Raw genomic sequence first — 21,238 nt, 5'->3', positions numbered from 1 at the left:
GAAATCCCAGCCTTCGACCTGATTGATGTTAAAAAAAGACTTGTCTGATTAGGAAGTGTGACATAATGTTGACAGTTCCGTTTTATCCTTTTACTTAAATCTTTGTTACAGAACAATCAAAGGCAAAAGAACACGGTGCATTAGTAACACAGCAATGCACATCACACAAGAGGTACATTGTAGTTGGAATAAGATTACGTAATGAATACAGGGTGAAGATGGGCAAGAGAGGTTTTATACTCTGTTTCCTGCGACAAAAAGCAAAAACGTTTCCTCTTCTTTTTTTTCTTTTTTTTGCTGCAGCCCGAGATTTTCTATAAAGCAACCCCAAAACACTATATTGATGTACATTTGTGTATTATCTGAAGACTCCTCAACCTACATAAAAATCAGAAAAATTACCTAGTATTTATACACAAGATAGGCTCTTGATTAAGGGAAGATATTATACTTGTACGTTGTATATTAAGATCTCTTAATGATGAAGACTAACATCCAAATGCATTTGCTTCACATTCATTAGCACAACCGCAAAGAGATGCTGTGACCAAACATTTATCCATGGTAAATATCGATGGGAAATATCATTCATGTCCACTCAACCTCAGACAAAGACACAAAGATAGCGGCAATTCTATCAGCTTGTTATGATCACAAACATAGCCATCACAATCAAAATGTGGCACTGTGTATTTGTTCAGCAAATAATCTGCAGGCTGAAGCATGAATCAATAATCTGAATAAACACACACACACACCCGCTCTGAGTTTGCCGCTGATATCTAATTGGCCTTGAGGGTTGGGGGGAATAGCAGGGGGAACACACCTGCATAAAGAGGGCACAATGCTACTGTACCCATTTCTTTCTCTAGTGTTAGCTTGGGAGGTGGGCATCTCTCTCCACATCCCACACTAATTCAACTGGCAAACCAAAGGGACACTTTTGATAAGAATAATGGCATAACAATGATGATGATGATGATGATGATAATGATGATGATGATGATGAATAATGATGATAATGATGATGAATAATGATGATGATAATAATAATAATAATAATAATAATAATAATAATAATAATAATAATAATAATAATGATAATAATAATAACAATAATAATAATAATGAATTGATAATAATAAAAGAAGAAAAGTAAAAAAAAAAATATGCAATGAATATCAGTGTATCACTCTAAATGTGAAATGCTCTCAGTTGCTATGTAGGAATATCAGCTCACTCCCCCCCCCCCCCCCCCCCCCTTTAATACTGCATGTTGAATGCATGCTGCACTCAACGTGACATCCATACTGTAGGTGGTTGCCATAGCGGCTGTCGCCACAAAATTGACTGAAGCTAAGCAGCCTCAAGGCAGAGACAAGCCATGTTAATTAACGTGGCGACAAAATTTACTCATTCCGTAAGAATCAGCCCCACACTAATGAGAAGACACGTTTGGTGTAGACTCTAAATCAGCAAGGTTCCTCCAGTACTACCGAGAATGACGGTAGCAATCATGATAAATTGTAAGTGTGCCTCTTTATACTAACTATAGCTTAAACTGATTTTTACTAAAGCAAAACGTACTCAAATCTCAAATCAAACACCAATCATAAATATTAAATTCTGTGCTTGTATTTGGGACTGCCCAGCACCGTTTGCTGTGCATGCTCTATAAGCAATAACTGATTGTAGCAGCTATACCATCTGCATTTTCTTATTATATAAAACTGACTAAAAGCCAAGGGCAAGTCAAAAACATGTTAGAATTCTCATGTCTTTAATGCAGCTGTAGCCAGAGCATCAAATACTGAGCTGTTTGGTATATCATAGATTTTATTGTGTTTATTGGTGATGGATTTAAAGAGCCCACCACACTGTACTGTAACCTGTCAAATTTAGAATGAACAGGTGAACCATTGCATAAAAATACATACTAGTAGTTGTGTGGTATACTACACAATTTACTGCATTCACTGCTGATGGATTTATGGGCATACCACAGACATTCAGAACTGTCAAAATACAAAACTAACTACAAAAGAAAACTTTTTTTTTCTTTGTAAAGTTCTATGCTCATCGCATATTAAATATTAAAAAAAAAATCAAATTGTCTATTTATACACATGAATTCAGACATTCCATATTGGCACAACTTTTCTGTTTAAGACTGAACACATGAAACAGCTTCAACTTACCTCATCATAATTTTGATTGAGATCCACATAGAAAGTCCTTCCAAGCGATCCACCATTTGTTATCGATACTCCATTTTGGTGAACTGGTGACCCCTTCAGCTTGGGGCTAGAATTCTTACTCACAAATTTCAACATGTCTGTTCTTTGTTCGTGTCAGTGTGTACGGGTCTATTCCAACTGTCTACAGATATCTTTTACACAAAATTACCAGTTATAACAGGTCACAATATTCCTCAAGAAGTGTTGAAGAAACGAATGCATTACACTTTCAATCCTTTGTTCGTGTTGTCACACATCACTTGTTGAGGAGAAAAATGGGGAGGAACATGTGGATCCAATGCTTCATCCATCTTGACTTTGTCTTTACGTGAGTCTGTGATGTTCAAAATATGAGGAGCATAAAAAATTTCCCGCCAAGAAAGAAAAAGGGGGGGTCTCACCAATGGCAGAGCCGTGCAGACGGTGTTTTGGAGTTGTTTGGTCTAGCAATTGAATTCTGTCTGGTATATTTCAATTGTTGGAGGCTTTGGGGAGAAATAAGATGCCACCACGCTCTAAACGTGTTCGTCTACAAAGGAGCCCAGAGTCACGTTCTGGATACTCGCTTCAGGTTTCGAATTCCAACATCAGTGGAGGGCAGAACGCATCAATGACAATCAACATGGTAGTAAATTTCTTTGAAATCACCTCAAGAGTTACAAGGGAAATCATGCATTCTTGGCTTTTCTGAACTTAAAAAAAGAATAAGAAATACAGGATGATCAAGATGCTGGATAATTGAATGATCCTTTTTTTTTCAGACCAAAGTCAATGCAGGTAGCCGGCCTCCTTCAGAACGCAACCAAATTCAGAAATGTGTTTCTCCGGCAAACAAAAGGACAAAAACAAAACAAAACAAATACACAGTGCAGAAGCACTATTACAGGAATATGTTGGTCAGTAACCACTTCAATGTCCTTCAAGTCTGTTTCAAAAAGATGCGGCCACATTTGACCACTACTTCCTCATGGAGAGATTTCCATGACAACGAGTGACCACAGAACTTGTAATTACTTCCTTAACACCAAGAAGGCAAGATGTGCTTCACATAAGAGTTACTGGCAGCTGAGAGATTCCATAGTAGTGCAAGAAATCAAACAAACAAAACTTCCTGGATCCTCCACTCTTGATGACGTCAAAACAATTTCCTCAAGTGCAATTACAACTTCCTTGAGATGATGCCTGGCTTGTTTGTCCTCTTTGGATATTTTACACCGACATCATCATATTACATCACTGTGAACATCCAACAGAGAAAAACAAAATATAGAAATCGACGAGTTGTGATCTTGCAGACTGCACAAAAGCAGCACACGACTTTCTCCCGCGAGCAAAATTCCAAAAGAGCTTGGGCACAAGATCCCCTCTTCTACCCCTCATCCACTCCAGCCAAGCATGATGTACCGGGATACTTCCTCCACAAATTCCTTTCCTACCAGTCAGATGAGATGCCTCCACTTGTCGATGCGGATTTACGAGGGAAACACATAGGCACATGAAACTGTTTCTGGAATTAGATCTCAAATGTCACTTATCTCACAAACTTAAAGAGTAGTATTGGCATGAGTCACTTCATGATCCATATTTCTCATGACTGGCATTCCATTTCCAGTGATTGATACAGGCTGCTTAAATTCTTTGTACTATGTCCTTTTTTACCCAAGCAAATATCTAAGGAATTCAATACCAACTTTGGACACTTTTGAAAAATATTTGTTATCATCAATGTTTGCTTTGAAATGGCAGAACATCTTTGGTTGAATCAATAAGTATAGAATCCTTTTCAGATTTCAGCCACAAGATGGTAGTGGTCAAATCTTTCATATAGGCCCCCAATTCCTTCCTTCTGTGTCTTCTACAAAATGAGGCACAAATAAGTGTTTTGCTCTTGAAGCTTCTGTAGCTTGAAGCATGTGCATTCCACGCCTGAACTTGTGGCTTGCAGTCCAAAAGGGACACAATGTTTCACTTCTCCTGAGCTCTGCTTTGCAAGTCAAGCATTGGCCTAATCTGGGTAAATATGATCCCAAAGTTTGTGATGCTGCGGGCAAATATTCAAGTGATGTAATGCAGGGATGACAGATTCACACTATCTTCATGATACTGTATTCATTGCTGTTCCAATTCACTGATTGACTTCAAATAATTCCTCAGCTTGCACATGGAAAATCAAAATAAAGTTGAAATTAACATACATTGCAGATCACAAAACTTTGCTCTAGAAAGTATAAAATCACAGGCAAGAAGATATCCCAGTATATCAATGGCATAAATTCCAGAGACCAGAAACTGGTGAGAAGGCCCACGAGGATGATAGCTGGTATCTCCTTATTTCCCTGTCATCCAGTTGAGATCCAACCTGCCTCCAGTGCACTGATGCTGTAAATGAGTACCAAATGGATGTGGGGCGGAGACCAGGGGGGTTTGAGATGATTACAGTCTCTCCACGCACGCAGCCCTTGCAACAGGCAGCAGCTTCATCCAATATCAATCCAGCGGGGAGAGGGGGCAGATAGGGTGAAGTGGAGGGGGGTAAATGTAAATCCAGGAATTGGAGAATTGGGCCCAAATCCCTCCTCGAATCCACCAGGGTGGTAATATGGTCCTCTCTAATGGGAACAGGAGTAACTGGTCCACACACAGGACCAACTAGCATCTACTTTGCTTCCCCTTTTCTTCTCTCTGCGGTTCCCACACTCACTTGTGAGTAAAACTACCGCGACCTCCCAAAATCTCCCGCGGCTAGTGTCTACCAGAAGTCCTGTGACACCACAGACTGCCCAATGAGAGAGAATAAAAGAACCCTAGTACACACTACAATTCAATAGTAAGCCCTACAACTCTTTTTCCCCCCTTTCTTTTCTCAAGGCTCCATTCTGGATTTGCTCAAGTGCCCATTTACCCAGCAATGTGGTATGCAGTGCAGGTGTTTTCTTATAGGTGAAATACAAATTGAAGTGGGTGAGACCATAAGAAAGAGACTAGTCTGATGTTCTCTCCTGGGCTTTTTCTTTGCTCAGTGAAGCAGCATTTGTGTGTGTAGATTTTAGCTCAGATTGCATGAGTGTATCTGGCTTGAGCAGTGTATGTTTGTGCATGTGTGTGTATAGTGTGTAGAGCTGATGTGCATTGAACCTATGCCTAAGAGATGCTTTGTGTGAAGTTTGCCAATCCACCTGTGTGTGTCTGCACTGCAGGCTGGTCTCTTGGTACAATACCAGTGTGGTCTGATGCATTCACTCCTCCACCCTACCCATATTAGTCTAGCATTTTAGACTCTTTATTAAAAAAAAAACCCCAGCATCACCCATGCTTGTTTGTACACTATGAGGGGTGAAGAACACATTTTAATGACAGGATGAAATTAGGTAACAGGTCCATGTTAATTTTGTGGTATACTGCAAGAATGGAATAAAGCATCACTGAGAGTAGGTAAAATTTTTTACAGGAAAGTATTACGAGCAGACAGTCTGTTACATGTTGCATTAGATTGACTACACCATTAGTCATCGTGGGAGGATTGTGTTATTGGGAGGAGGGACAACACCCACTCAAAAAACATCTCACCATGCAACTCCACCTTTTCCCTCCCATTCATATCCTTGATGAAATTATTCCTGGTGTTGGGTATGATTATATTCATCAGATATTTGCCCTCTCAATTTCTTGTTGGTGATGCAAACAACCACCTCACCAAGATATTCTCATCCTATATTTTTCTCCCCCTGTACCCCCACTTCCATCACACTTTCTTGAGAAGTATTTCATGAAGTCAAGAGTTCAGACCACTATCCAAATATCTCCTTTATTTCTCCCAGTCGCTGCAGAGCATACAAACCCCTGCCACCTCCCCATACTATTCTAAAGGGAGGGGGACATATTGTTTTCTCTGGATAAGGTTATCACTAGGGGTTAATATAACACCTCGGGCCGACTTTGATAGAACGGAATAGAAGAAACACGAGATGGAGAATAACTGTTTGAGATGTGGAAGAATATTATATTGAGAATGCAATCATGACTCTACTCTTGGTGGCCAAAAATTGTGAAACAAAGTATTTATTTGACCTGGCAGCCAACAATCACTAATATCCAAAAACTTTATTCTTTCTTCATCCTTTATCATTCAAAACTAAACTTCTCTGGTAAAATCAAAACCCAAGCTCTTGGACCACTGGGGCATCTTGGCAACCGATAATCCTGATGGTGCCAGATTTGCCTCAAGCACACTTCAAGGGGCATTGTTTACAACACCCTTATTCAGATGAAGTTCTCAACTTGTAGGATGTACCATTCAGTACAGCATATGTGAAAATGAGTATGATAACATGGACAAAAACAAAAAACCAGATTGTGCACCGAAGACAAAAACAGCTGGTTCAATGTTATAATGCTTTCAGTGCTTTTTTCACATTTTATTTGCAATGCAGCATTAATTTACAGCAGAAATGGGAAATTCAGATATGTGAAGTTTTGAATTATTAGTATAAAGATGAATGTTTAAGTTATGCTTGCAGGTGTATGATGTCTGTGTTGCAGCAATTTGTAACTGGTCTGAAGAAAAGGCACTTTACAAAAATACTAATGCTATGTTATATTGTGAATGCAACAGGGACACTCTCTTTTTAAAGGGATTTACAACTGCTGCAAGATGCAAGAATTGTGGTTGAGATAACAACTTTCATGTTTGCTGCTTTACAGTTGTTGCCTGGCTGTTACAGTAGTAACTAAAGTCATTGCAAGTTAAAATCGTCATGTTCGTATCCAGTTTAATCAATTGCAGAAAATATTTGAAATTTTTCTTCCAGCTGGAAGCTGGTCTGGGTTACAATCATTGATTTTGAGGTTTGGACAATTGTTGCTATCTTGAGTTCTTCCATGCAGACTGCAGTGGCCCAAATCAATGGCTGAAAGAGAAGAAGCAATCAAGGAATGCTGTTGGTCCAACTATCACCTGGTAGTTTTATTGATTGTTGGTTTAGAGATAAAAGGGACCAAAGCTGAGGACAGGTTGCTTGGGGGATAATGACAATTTAAGGAATGCCAATTACAAGATCCTGGTATGCGATTCAGTTGTCTTTGTACAGTGAAAGAAAGTCAAACCGTGCTAGAAAAGGAACTGGAATGCCTCTTGAGCTTCCTCATATACCACTTTCTCAATAGCTTCACTGATCCCAGTATAAGTTGTGAAATTAGCACTCCAAAATGCATCTAACAATGAAAACATGACATTTTTCCCCCCCAAGAACAGACAAATACCAGCATGCAACTTAAATGTATCGATAGTAGAATACCTGACTTTATTTTCAATTCTATTATTTCACCATGGTTAGAAAAACAACCTAAAAAGTTTAAGATCTCGAAGAAATTCAATACAACATTCCTTTCAAACCTACTCATTAGCAAAAAACTCTATGCCATAGTTTTTTTTTTGTTGCTAATGAGTAGGTTTGAAAGGAATGTTGTATTGAATTTCTTCAAGATCTTAAAACTTTTTAGGTTGTTTTTCTAACCATATATTATCTTCTAGTGTAGGCAAGAAAGCCTTATAATGTGTATATTCAAAATTGTTCTATTCTAGCTCCATTCACAGGATACATCTGTCTACATGTAGAATGATATGAAGTTCTACCATCTACATCCAGTGGAATAATCACATCAGGCATTCATTTCTTGCTATGTCAAGTGATTCTAAGAAAGACTTGAGGGTTGCCATGGTAGATATATTCTTAGTTTCTTGTACTTAGACAAGATAACTACAATCAGAAAAGATCAAGAAAGTTGTCAACGAGTCTACCGCACAAAGTGTTATAAAGATGACAGGTGGGTAATGCAAAGAGACATAAATCAAATGACAGTAAGACTGAAGCAAATATTTGACTTTCAGCACCAAATGGAAGCCCCGCCTTTAATATCCACTATGAAATCAATAAATCATACAGCATCCTATCCTAATGCAATCCTTTACATCTGCCACCAGCACAGACATAACCAGTAAACATTGCTCAAACAGGATCAATATGATTACATAGTCATTGCCGCCCACTGCAACTGGTGGAACGGTGTTTACATCTTTTGCCCTGTTCCTGTTCACTGGTTCGCATGTAAACAGAGATGGCAATAATATCTCCTGTGATATGGCCTTCAACATTGTGACAAATTGTGTGGTCAAATTAAGTTTACGTTTCCCCCCCCCCCCTAAATTTGTTTATCAATGTCCATGACACATATCAGACATGCCGACTTGCTGATGTATTGCAAGGCCTTTACAAGGGTCATTTGTGGTCAATGCCAGTAACTTTATGGGTCAGTGTCCGAAGTGTTCTGCATGTCATGAATCATTCATTTGGCAGCTATGACTATGACAGTGGATCATGCTCTCTGGATATATGATCTAATGTACAGATGAACGAAACTGCTTGTAACAGGAGAATTTTTTTAGTTCTTTATGGTGCATCTATAATTCAGCTGACGTCAAAGCCTTCTCCTAAATATGTGCTGAGCGGCTCTAAAACATATTCACAGGTTCTTGAATTTGTGCTACACAATTGTATACCTATTCAAAATGTGCAGAGAAAATTGTGAAGATATTTGCACAGGCTTTAGAATTCGCACTAGACAAAGCAGCATGAAATACATGAAAATCAATGTACCGTGAACATTTCTGCATTTACAGTACTGCAATCAGTAGTGTATTATAGAGATTGATTTATATAACAAGTACCTGGTGCATTCTTTTTTTGTTGTTGATAAGAATGGAATAGTGAAGTACTGATGATCATCATCATCATTACATAAATGACATTATTTTGACTACCAAAGAACATCATCATGATGGTTGAAGTTCTAGATTACTTGCAATGCTGTTTTGGATGTGATCTAAGAACTTTACCATGAGATGAGAGATACATATCACAGGTATGACATCAGACATAGCCACTTTTCAAGGCAAGATGCTTAATTTCCTACATTTTCATTTGATCTGATTTGAGGCAAATCAGGTGATAATCTTTCAATTTGTGAAAGGATCACACCACATACTAAGTCTTACAGAAGTACACATTAAATAACATGAGAAATGCATGCAATACAGGACTGCTTGTTTGCTAGGATAAATTATGAAGATCACAAATCAATAACATGATCATCAATCCGGATAGGGCAAATTCCATTGTGCCATTCATGTGCCCCTTATGCTAACACCTGCTCACCAATAATTCATTAATGTTTTATAAGCCATCTGCCACCTAGCGTTGGGTGGGAGGGTTACCTCCATTAGTCTTTTATGATGAATAAATAGAGCCATTACATGACACAATGGGAAGAAAAACTCCATGTTCTAATTGGATAAATTCATGAGCTTGTATTGATATAGCTCCCAACAGTCTTTCTGTTCTGATAGATGGATTCGGATACATAAACAAAAAACGACCGAAAAAAGCTTCTATGAATTAGTTGTTATAGCCATTAAGTCCTGAACATGTTAATAGGCCTATATGGTTGCCAGGAGCAACATTGATCATACAGCTATGTACTAGCTTGAGCATGTTGGTAAAGCTGCCTTCTGATAAAGATGAACCAGGCAACGTGACCCCTTAGGGCTTACATATACCTGTCCCACGCTGGCCCTACATGCTCGCCCCAGGCTGGGACCCTGTAGGATCAATCGATGACAACATTCCCGCTTTTACCGGGGAGGACAAAGCCCCAGATAGCTCGAAAATATTTCCCTTGATTCAGAGGGGATCATTTCATACTTGGACAATACAACAATACTTCCCTCCTTGAGGAACATTTGGCGCCACGTGCACCTGCCGTCTCTGTTGAATTTAAGCCGATCAATTCATTGATTACCGCTCCAAAACGGTAACAAACAATGCCATTCAAGGTCTTTGTTCTTTTCTCTTTCTTCTTTCTTTCACTTGAAGGGGGGGGGGGGCATTCTTTTTGCAATCAGAAGTCAAGATTTGTTCTTCACAGCGGCAAGGCTGTAGATCGATGTGTGTCTGTGAAGATGTGGATCTGTTTGTAAATGTGAGAAAACATGTCATGGAGAAAATACTGCACGACACTGCACGACTATGATAAATGTGATATTAATGGATTACACACCCCTAGTTCAAATAAAGAGCTCATCAACTTATCTACCCCCCCCCATGTTCAAATTACACATAGCATTGAATAATACTTAAAGGAGACCGTATAATTTTCAGATTTTCACATTTGAACACCTATAAATTAGTTATACTGAGGACAGAGTTTCAGAATTTGAGATAATTGGGATAGAGAGTAAGAATACTTAAAAAATTCAGAACAAACTGCAATGAACAAGGATGATGACATGGCAGAGTCACCATAAGAATGCATGAGTTGGGGCTCAAGGAAGCAGAACAAAAGAAGAAGGCATGCATAGATTATACACAGGTGAACTCGCAAGCAAGCGATATTGTAATGGAATTACACTGCTACATTTCTGAAATATGTGAACCTCCTATGTCATCATCCTTGTTCAGTGTAATTTGTTTAAGGTTTTTTAAACTATAGTTTCTCTGCTCAAGAACCACAATAACTTCCACAAATCTATGCACGGAGCTGTCGATTTATATACTACATGATGTGAAATTATGAAAATCGTCTGGAATGTCCCTTTAATCAGCTGCACTAAGGAAACTGTTCTTACTCCATTTCATATGCATGTGTTGTATCCTTTATTTTCCAAATGTCATTTCATTTCTTAATAAACAAAAAGAAATATGCAAACAAAAAATCAATATATTTCTCTGACAGAACAAATGATCACATTTGAATTTAGCACAAGTGCAATACCTGTAGACAGTCTTGGAAAAAAAAAATCACAGACAATGTTACTAGTAATTTTACTGCTGGTGAATTATGGTACATTTTCAAGACTCTCTCTTGACAAATAGAACTATCATGATAGTTATTCCCATTATTTTCTTGAATCAAGGCTAATTGACAGCTTACAGTCAAGTCAAGGAAGTTTAACATTCCTGGGAGTGTCTGCTATTTATCCATTTTCATTGTACATGGGATCTGCTTTTCAAATACACTATTGGAATGCCAGTCCAGTGTATGAAACAATAGCAAAGCCATGCCAAGAATGTGAGTCCAACAGTGAGATAAGAATAGGCAAGAAATGCAGCATACACATCAACCAGTAGTTTGAAATCACATGATTACAATGGTGGCTTTCTTTGCATTTTTAATAACACACACACACACACACAAAAAAAGTGTAACAGTCTATATTTAGTCTGTTCTTCTAGCCATTGTCCATTGTATCTTCTACTATAACATGTTGCACGATCTCCTAGCAACTGAATGACACTTTAATAGTTGGTAAAAAAAAACATGGCACACTTTTTCATCTTTAATAACTAAAAAAGTTTGCAAAAGATGATACTAAAATTGATATGGGCTATCACTGATAGTGTACAATTTTGTTGAAGGGGGTTTTGATGTGATGAAACAAATTGGTTTTATGAAATTCATGTTTATTTCTGAAGTTGAGTTTCAGATTTTGCTAAATTTTCAGCTTGATGTTCTTTAAGAAATCTTTGAGATACAACACAGTCTTTAGAATTTCATGTCAAAGAGTTGAAGTGAAACTTTCTGTCAGGGTCAAAGGGAGACTTTTAAAGTGATGACATCATCACATTTGTCCATTGTTTTGTGAAAACATATTCTTATTTTAGACCTGATATCAAAGAAACCTCTACCATTCCTGTTTATCTGATTTTGCCACTATTCATTAACAGCAAATTGAACATACTGTGGATTGTACATTAACTTTTGTGATCTCTTATAGCAGACATTGTCCATTGTGTTGTGTAGACTGAAAGAGAGATCTGATAATACGGAAATTGTGGAATCACTAATAGGTTTCCAAAAACCACAAATATGCATTCATGATACCCTAGATACCTGACAAAGATGAAGACACAAACAAGCTTTCCAATCGGGCATTACGAATCACGTTTGTGGCACATCTTTCAATTGTGTGCAGACATTATTACTAACTTCCGTATTTTTTTCTTTAGTCAAGTTCATTATAGGGCAGATTTGATTCTAGAGTGATGTAGGTTCTTCAGACACAAAGCCCATACATGTAGATGCAAAAATATTTCTTTATCATCCTTCCAGCCAGTAACAATAAAATGAGATTGACAAAGACAAGTTAAACCTTTCATCTGAACATACCAAATATTTTATCTGAGAGTAGAAGCTCATCTGTATTGGAAATTCAACTGAAATTGGTTTTAAACTTTTGATCTTGTATTGAGATCAAAAGTTTAACACCAATTTCAGTCAAACATTTTATCTCTTTCCTATTCTGTTTTTAGTTTTTGTTTTGTTTTTGTTTTTATTGTTGTTGTAATTGTTGTTGCTTTTTTACCAGATGGGTTTGGAATTCATGTAATGTGTTTGTTTGCATCTTTCTTTCATTAACACATGTAGCCTACTTTCCAGACTTATTTATGAGGAAATTGAGCTACTATTCAAGTCTGAAAACTAAGAATGAACCAGAGCACTGCCTGTTGACTTTGGTGTTTCTTCAAATATTGAGAGAGTTGTGACCACTAACCACAAGCCACTGTCCTGACAGTCTCTTCTTGTTCCCCTCTTCAATGTACCCCCTTGTATCTCACTGTCTACCACCGGTGCCGGTTTCAGAGAATTACTATCATTCAAACACAACCTCTCTTTGATCTGTACACCAGTAAAGCTCCTTGGTAACACCCACTTTTGATAAATCTCACACAAAACATGGGAAGCACAAATACTGACACAGACTGCTTCACAAAAATGAAAAAAAAAAAGAAGAAAAAAATGTAGAACAGGTGTTGCTTTTCATGATTTCTCAGCAAGCTAATAGTGAATGTGATCACATTGTCAGATATTTTCTGAATAATTTGGTGGATGCCCTTCCTGCTACAGCAAACAAGAAAACATCATAACAGTGAATATAGTCAGAACTCATAAAAATATAACTTGCATAGACTTGCAGTAGACACAAACAAGCTCTTTCCAGCAATGAACGGTTGATAGTACAAATATTTTTTTTCTTTTTTTCAAAACTCATTGTAATCCCTATAACATTCTTGCACAAGTATTAGTGCTAAACATTCTAATAAGAGTAGTGCAGATGCATACATAATATATTGGCAAGTTTGTATTCTTGCCCAGTTGGGGTGAATTGCAAGAAACATTGTTCAGTTGTTCATAGTGAGGTATTTTCTACAAAGAGAAAAATATTCAGAATCCTATCCACCTCCAATTATAAATGTTTCAATGGTGAACAAATCTATCTTTATTCTTTCATCCAGAATAAAACTGTATGGCAACACAAAGATGGTCTCATGACTTTAACATACTCTTACATGTCTTTGATGACAAAGCAGGGGAAATGTTCCGGCTGCTTGTGAAAATGGAAAGAAAGGTCAAACTGACTAATATAGAGTTGTACCTCTGATTCCATACAGGACTTCAAATATTGGGAGAATATTACAAGCTAGGTATTTCATGGGAAGTGCAGCTAGAGACTCTACAAAATGAAGAGCACGCAGAGTTCTTCTTTATCAAAAACATAATCTGAAAAAAAAAAAGATTTGTGTGTGTGTGCGTGTGATGCTCTATAGACACTAGGGAGCCTTTTATTCTCCACAAAATGTTTGGGATCACATTCTTTCCTTTTCCCCACATTCTCTTCAGGAAAAGGTCCTTTTCTTAACCTTACCGTTATCTCTCACAGTCACAGACCATCTCCAGAGAATTCATATGCTTTGCTGAAAGGCTCACTTTAAAGAAAGAAAAGGCACATGCATTCAAGCCCAGATGTGAAATGCTGATTTATGAAGGACCGAATTTGAAAATTGGGCCATTCATCACGGAACTCTACAGAACACGTTACCTGTCACCGGCGCACAGTATAATAGGCATCTTTGTGAATGGGAGATGAACTTTCACATCGAGTGATCTGTCCTAATTTCAGGTCATCAATGTCGGATATACAATTCATCATAAATCTCGATTCAATGCATCCTCCACCGGCGCAAGATTCGTCTCAATGCAGGACTGCCTCTATAAAGTTCCATTCCTGTTCTGATGAAATATTCAAACGGTGATTCATGCACATACTTTACGACAAAGCAAGTCATGAATCTCGATACATCACATCCTGTATGGGCACAACACATTAATTCTTATTCATTACCGTAAACCCTATATCTCGCATGATTCCCACATGCTTTCTTACACAGCAATCAATATATCATGTCATCACCAGAGGAAGGATATTTCATCATCTTTCTGTGCTAGATCATATCTGAGTCCAGCCATAACTAACTCAATGATTTGTTTCAATAAAGAAAGAACTTGTTTTAGAGTTGGGATTGTATTTCATCACAATTACAATTAAGCAATCAGAACAATACATTGCATCTTACTCCATCAATTTTGAGGAAGGATGCTTGCAAAAAGAGATCTTAACAAAATATGATGAACTATAGCCTGCATTTTATTTTTTCCAAAGCAAAAATATTGCTCTATAGTGGTAAAGACAAACAAATTTTCCTACATACATCTCATAGGGAATATATTGTTTATAAACTGAAACATCCCTTTTTAAAAAATTCACCCTTTGGTGAAATTTTGTGATCCTGGACATACTTCTGAGATATTGGTTTCTTTACCTTGGATATGGATTTGTTTTACCAATAAAAATTAATTGTAAACTTATTTCACTTAACCTAATAACCATATGAAGAGTTTGTTTGCAAAAACCGATAAGTCCATATTTGTCAAATGGAGATATTTGCGATTAAAGGTCAAGAAAAATAAAGAGAATAATAAGAAAATTTTTGCTTCTTTTGACCACAACTTCAAAAATGTACCTTTATATGTAGTGACCAATATATCATTTAAAAGGTATCATTTTTTACTTTATGACAGAGACCGTACTTCAAAATCTTCAAAAATGGACTTATCGGTTTTTGCAAACAAACTCTTCATATCTTGTCACAGAAAAGCTATTTGTAAAAAAAAAAGGGGGGGGGGGAAAGGTAGGCAGGTCTGAAAACAATGAGTTTTTCTCACAAGTTGTATTCATCCACACTTACTGAACTTTTTCCAACTTGCATGACTTAAAGAAAAATACAAAGAAAATATAAGGATATAATATACTGCACATTGAAGTTTTGACAATGGCAAACTCAGAATTTCTCAAAGTCTGAGTTTTCTCGGCAGTTGATGCTTCCCAGGTTGGGCTGTATCTATAATCATAAATGATGTTCAACTCATAACAGAGTTCAAAAGAAATGACAGAAAGTGTACCTTCTCCAGGAGAAAATTGCCATCAGTTTTTAGATCACCTGTTTTTTGTTTGGGTTTTTTTGAAATCTTCATGAGATGTCAAAACATGATATTTTCTATATACTTATAATTGAGCATCAAAAGGTTGAAGTTGTTTGTTTCGTTGTTGTTGTTGTTGTTGTTATTCTTCTTCTTAGTATCCCTTCATCTCCCCCATCTCTCCCTCCCCTAACCTTGTGTTAATACTCTGGTATGACATCATCCCTTGAAGATGAGTCAGAGAGGATGACATCACAAACAGGGTCGTCTCTGGGCCACTTGACACCAGTGAGCTCAATGATCTTGATACAAACCAGCCAAAAGCTTTGGAAAATGGGACTGTTGGCATTTACACCACATAGGATCATGCCCTAATGCTTTCATACATTTTAGAATTTGTTGATATATACATTATACAACCACAAATCACAGCTCTTATTTCATAAAGTGTTTGGTCCTTTGAAGGAGATGAACAATGAAACAGTCTTTTATCACAAATATATGTGTGTTATGCTGATGTGTCTAAAATTCCAGAACATTTTACACTGGATTACAGAGCGAATTAGAACAGTGTGGTGGGGGTGGGGGGGGGGGGGGGGGAATCTTTTTCAGAAAGCAAATGTATTGACTGGGGCATTCCTTATCTTACAAAATCTTGGTTTCAGCACAATGGTGCCTGCCATTGCTATGGTTACCAAATCTCCTGGTGTGGTAACATCCTTGCGAGTGAGAGTAATGGATGCTTTTAACAAGACGTACTTCGCGTTCAGAACAAAGTCACTCATGATGGATGATGCTTGTATAATTAATGAGCTACGTAGTCTGGTTTCTAGACATAGTTTTTCTTTATTCACATCGCGTGGTTTGGATCTGGTGGTGAGTCTTACACCACTAACACACCTGTCACTCTCATGGTAGGTTCCTGGCAATGGTGGAAACATGGTAGTCTTGAACTAAGACTACAAGGGAACCTGCATGGTCAGGAAACTTACAGCAAACTGAAGGGGCCAAAGAAATATGGGATAATAAGATAAGTCACTTGAGAATTTATGCAACCCACGTAACATCTTCATCCAACACCTAGCTGAGGCAAGATGGACTCTCTCTAATCTACAGGAGGCAAATTTCAATGGGCTATGATGGCTGGTCATCCTATTACTCATCCCAATAGGCTTCACCAAGCCCCAATTAATATGCGCAATTAATTGTGGATTCTTTCATTCCACTGCTACCACAGGAGACCATATCTCACTGATGAATACCCCTCATTAAGTCCAAACTGCTCCCTGGACGATAGAAAGACGCCATGACAAATCATGACTCACAGTGAGTGCAACAGTCAGGACATTGGTTGCCACACCAACACTGCCCCCTAAGTCCTCATGCTGGATGGTTGTGGGTCTACAAATTGTAGGCTGCCCTCATGTGACAAAATACAGAACGACTGTCAGCATTACACTTGGTGAATTTTACCTGTGCAATCAGCCTAGGTACGTATAAAGTGCTAAATAAAATAGTTATTTTATTAGGAAAAGAAATAGTTCAAATATCTGTCATTAATTAGAATGTGAGTTTAATGGAATATGAAACAATTACACTGTATTCCATTTTTGTATGACATTTGTTAGGGAGGGGTACAATTATTATTTTTTAAAGTAGTTTTCAGCATCAGTGGCAGGGTTCCAGCTTATTTTGTGCATAGACGATGTCTATTAATGTATGTAACTTGGTAGCATGAAAACTAAAAATCATGAGACTGAAATTTCTATTTGTGATTTGCACCTCATAAAAACAGTTTATCATTAATACTTCTATTATCATTATCGAGTCTATTAAAGGATGTTGAGTCTTGGCACAAATGAAATCTTTGCACTCTAGAAGTGAACTCGAGAGAGAGAGAGATAAAGAGAGTGAATGGTATTGAGTGAGAAGGGTGTGCCTGCCGACTGGAACGCTGTGAAAATGAAACGCATCCCCCACAATGCACTTGGGGGCAGCCCGAGGGCTTCTAGGTGGGGAAGGGGATGGGGAGCTGAGAGGGGAGAGGATGGGGTTGGGTGGAGGGATCAAGGGATCGCCAACCACCTGTGAAGAGGATACCACCTCACTCAGCGGGACGTGCAGGCTGTGGGGCGATAATCTTACGCCTGTCACAGAATCAGAACAGGTTGGTCTTGCCCCTAGCAATGCGCCCTTGCACGATAGAGTTCACGCTGCACTCCATGCCGTAATTATTTCCACTCTCTTTTCCGAAATATTAGGCCCTATATCCTGGCAAAAAAGATGTATAAAGGACAAACTATGATCATCTGGAAAGATATGATTTGAGGGTGAAAAATATATGATTGCAATCGAAAACATTTCCAAGGTTAACAACATTAATACCCTGCTGCTTCTAACCTGATGAGAAATCAAACTGAATGCTGATATAATACTATATGATGAATGTGAGCATCCTTTATAATCAGTGTTCCTGAATATATTCAATTTTACTTCTATATGATGTGATAATGTAAAACGGGTTAGCTGCCTACTTGGAGTATTTTCCTTTCACTTGTTTTAGCTGTCCACGCTTTGAGAGTTCTCACTAGTATATTTCATATCATAAATTCAAAAGGATGACAAAAAAAAAATGGCTGTGCAAAGAATAAGTGCTTAAAAGCTCATTATCTATTTGGTAGTGACAGAATATACAAATGAAAAAAAAATGAGGCAAAAAAACAACAAATGAAGAACAAATTTGAGAAAAATTTGGAGAGTTGTCCTCATGCAGTTTCCTGACCACAAGTTGTCCCCTATGAGATCCATTGATCTTGAATGACTGAATTAACTTGATATAAAGAGCAATGGGGAGAGAACCAGGTAATGAGATTTGCAGATCCTGGACGGAAAGAAAAAAAGAGAGAAGAAAATTGTGATATTCATGAGAAAATAGAGGGGTTGGGGTTGGGAGGAGAGTGAGAAAGAAGAGGGGGGGGGGCAGGGGGGTATTCTGGCTGAACTCCTATTAATGAGCCGTGGGTCAGAGCACAAAATGAGAACAGTGAGGTCAGTGGCAAGGTCAGCGGATCAAGTCCCCTGCTGGATCCAGGGTAGCTGGCATGTGGTATACCTAGTCTCCTGCTGCAAAGACCAGGGAATTATTATCGTCATTATGATTTTTTTTTTCTCGTATCTGGTGTGGCTGACAGACCCTACAACTTATCATGCAACAAGATTGTGGGGTGGGCTGAATTCAGAGAAAACTTCCATTTAAAGACCATCTAAGTCTGCAGACAAATGTCTAATCTCTTAAAAGGTGAACAAGTAGAAACTTCGGAAGCATGAAACATAATATATCTGGCAAGTCTATGTTTGACAGTTTGTACATTTAGTGTCCCTATGAAATATGTACCCGTTCACTCCCTTTTTTGACCAATAAACGACTTTGATGTCATACTGTAATATGATTGACCTATCTTTCTAATGTAGGAACAGGTCAATAACGGAGAGCACTGTACAAAGCCATGTGTGAGAACTTCAAACTCTCATGAATGTTACCTTTTGTGGTACATTACCTCCTTATATGGGTCTATTTTGACCTGCTAGAATCTAGTATGTGTTTGCGAGGAATAGTGGACTGATATTCTTAGATTTCAGTGGCATCATTTGAGGTAAAAGCATTTTCCCAGTGTAAAAACATTCTCTCCCTGCTCTACAACCCCATAAATAAAATCAATGAACATTTACAGTCTGAAATTCTGCGGTTTGGCCACAGAATTGTGCCTCTTCAGCTCTTATCTATCTCCGTCCAGCCTCCCACTTCCAGTTGTTTTTCCTTCATCATTGAAAGTACAAAGAGGGGGTGGGGTGGGGTGGGGTGGGGTGGGGTGGGGTGGGGTGGGGTGGGGCAGTAGGAGAGGCACCTCTGCAGACAAATTTGATTTACTCCCCAAGTTCACCGAGAACCAGAAATTAGCGATAATGCCCTACCCATGCAAAGCAGGCCACGTTGTGGATTGAAAAGTTAGTCAATGCTGCAGGGACACCTGAAAGAGGGAATTGCGACACCTGTGAATTTCTTGTTCAAACAAATCCTACACCCTACTTCTCCTTCCTTTTCATTCTCTGGTCAACTGACCTCAACAAATGAGCCGTGGGGTCAGCCTGTGTGAAAGAAAACATATCCCCCTCTCCACTGATCCAACAAAAAATAAATTAGGAACTCACAATTATCACCCCATTGGCATTTTCACCACTTACACATTTAGCACTACATCTTCTTTGTAACACAACTCAAGCTGTAGTTCTCAAGGACTTGCTTCCCTTCTCCTCTTGATGTTGAAAAAGTCTGAAAAATGTTTAAATTTCACCTCTATTTTTTCTGGGTAGAAGAGAATGGAATCTCAGAATTAGTGGTGACTGACTGATTGAGTCTTTCTAAGGATGTTGATTACAACATTACCGACTACTCTCTCCTTGATTGCCAAATATCCATTGAAACAGGAAAGTGTCCCAAACTAATTAGGCTGTCGGTGACAGAAACTCACTAGCCCTACCATGTCTGAAAGGTAATTTCAAGAGGTAATTTCATCCGTTATCATCCAGAAATGAATTACATAACCACAAATTGCCATCATTTCAGAGAATGCAATTATTTGTAATTGGAATTAATGAATGCTGTCAAGGCAAAACCTATTGAAAGCTTGGCCAATGCGACAGACTTACTACAATCTTTCCTCTCTGACTTCAATCAATTTCCACACGGACTGTCGAAAACGATCAACAACCTTGATTTCTTTCATAACCACAAATCATATCTATCCTATGTATCCACATTAACAAGCCCATTGTAAGTTTTCAACTGACCTGCACACACAGGAAGACATGTGATTAGGTTTGCTATAAACTTGCTAGTTGTGACAGTACAAAACGAGAGAAAGACACGATTATTAATATGCACTTTTACTACATACTTGGACAATAAAATTCAAGGAAACTCAAAATATTGATTTGATGCCAGTGCTTCTTTATGTCCAAACACAATGTTCAACATTAGATTGTAAAGCCTTTTTATGCTCAGGTTGATTATGATAAATACAGAAAGAACAATTAAAGCACATCAAGTGAAGTGTTATAAAATAAGAACACATAAATGGAAAGTTGTACACATTTAGAGTTTTACAGGTTTCTGCAAAACATATGCAAATTAGGTTGGGTATTGGGCTCAAAAGACTTTGATTGAATTGTGCACAAATTTCACAAATTTCCTTTGTTTTTGTCATGAAATAAATACAGAATAGATAATATCCATCACATCAAATGATGGCAGGGAGAGAGAGAGAGAGAAAGGAAAAAAAGAACAATGTCTATCATCAATGTATCCGGCTGGGCATGAATCCAAAACAAGTCAATGAAAGCCACATTCGCAGTGTGACGTCGGTATCAAACGGATTACGTGCCTTGACCGACCATCTCTCCGTGGGTATTGGCATAGATAACCAACAAAGTTTATTGCAACATATGATGCTTCATGAATGGTGCATGGAAGGAGATTTCAGCCTAAATCAGCCACATCCAGGCTTGTGAAAACACTGGAGTCATTGCCCTAGAAGTCAGAAGAAACAATGGACTCAAAAGAGAGCTCCCCC

At 38.1% G+C, this 21,238-nt stretch overlaps 1 protein-coding gene across 1 annotated transcript in view; it reads right to left on the bottom strand.

Annotated features, from left to right (window-relative positions):
- The window catches only part of LOC139729678 (ras-GEF domain-containing family member 1B-like), a 44,967-nt gene extending 42,494 nt beyond the window's left edge, over positions 1–2,473 (bottom strand). The window contains exon 1 of the mRNA XM_071640608.1: positions 2,199–2,473. Coding sequence (XP_071496709.1) covers positions 2,199–2,333 — 135 coding nt within the window. The 5' untranslated portion in view covers positions 2,334–2,473. The remainder of the gene's footprint in view (positions 1–2,198) is intronic.
- Positions 2,474–21,238: the final 18,765 nt, after the last annotated feature.

Source organism: Diadema antillarum, unplaced genomic scaffold (assembly GCF_040938485.1).
Source record: "Diadema antillarum isolate AM-2024a unplaced genomic scaffold, OU_Dant_1.0 seq00000248_RagTag, whole genome shotgun sequence".
In the NCBI taxonomy this organism is placed as follows: Eukaryota; Metazoa; Echinodermata; class Echinoidea; order Diadematoida; family Diadematidae; genus Diadema; species Diadema antillarum.
This window is presented reverse-complemented; position numbering and strand designations above follow the sequence as displayed.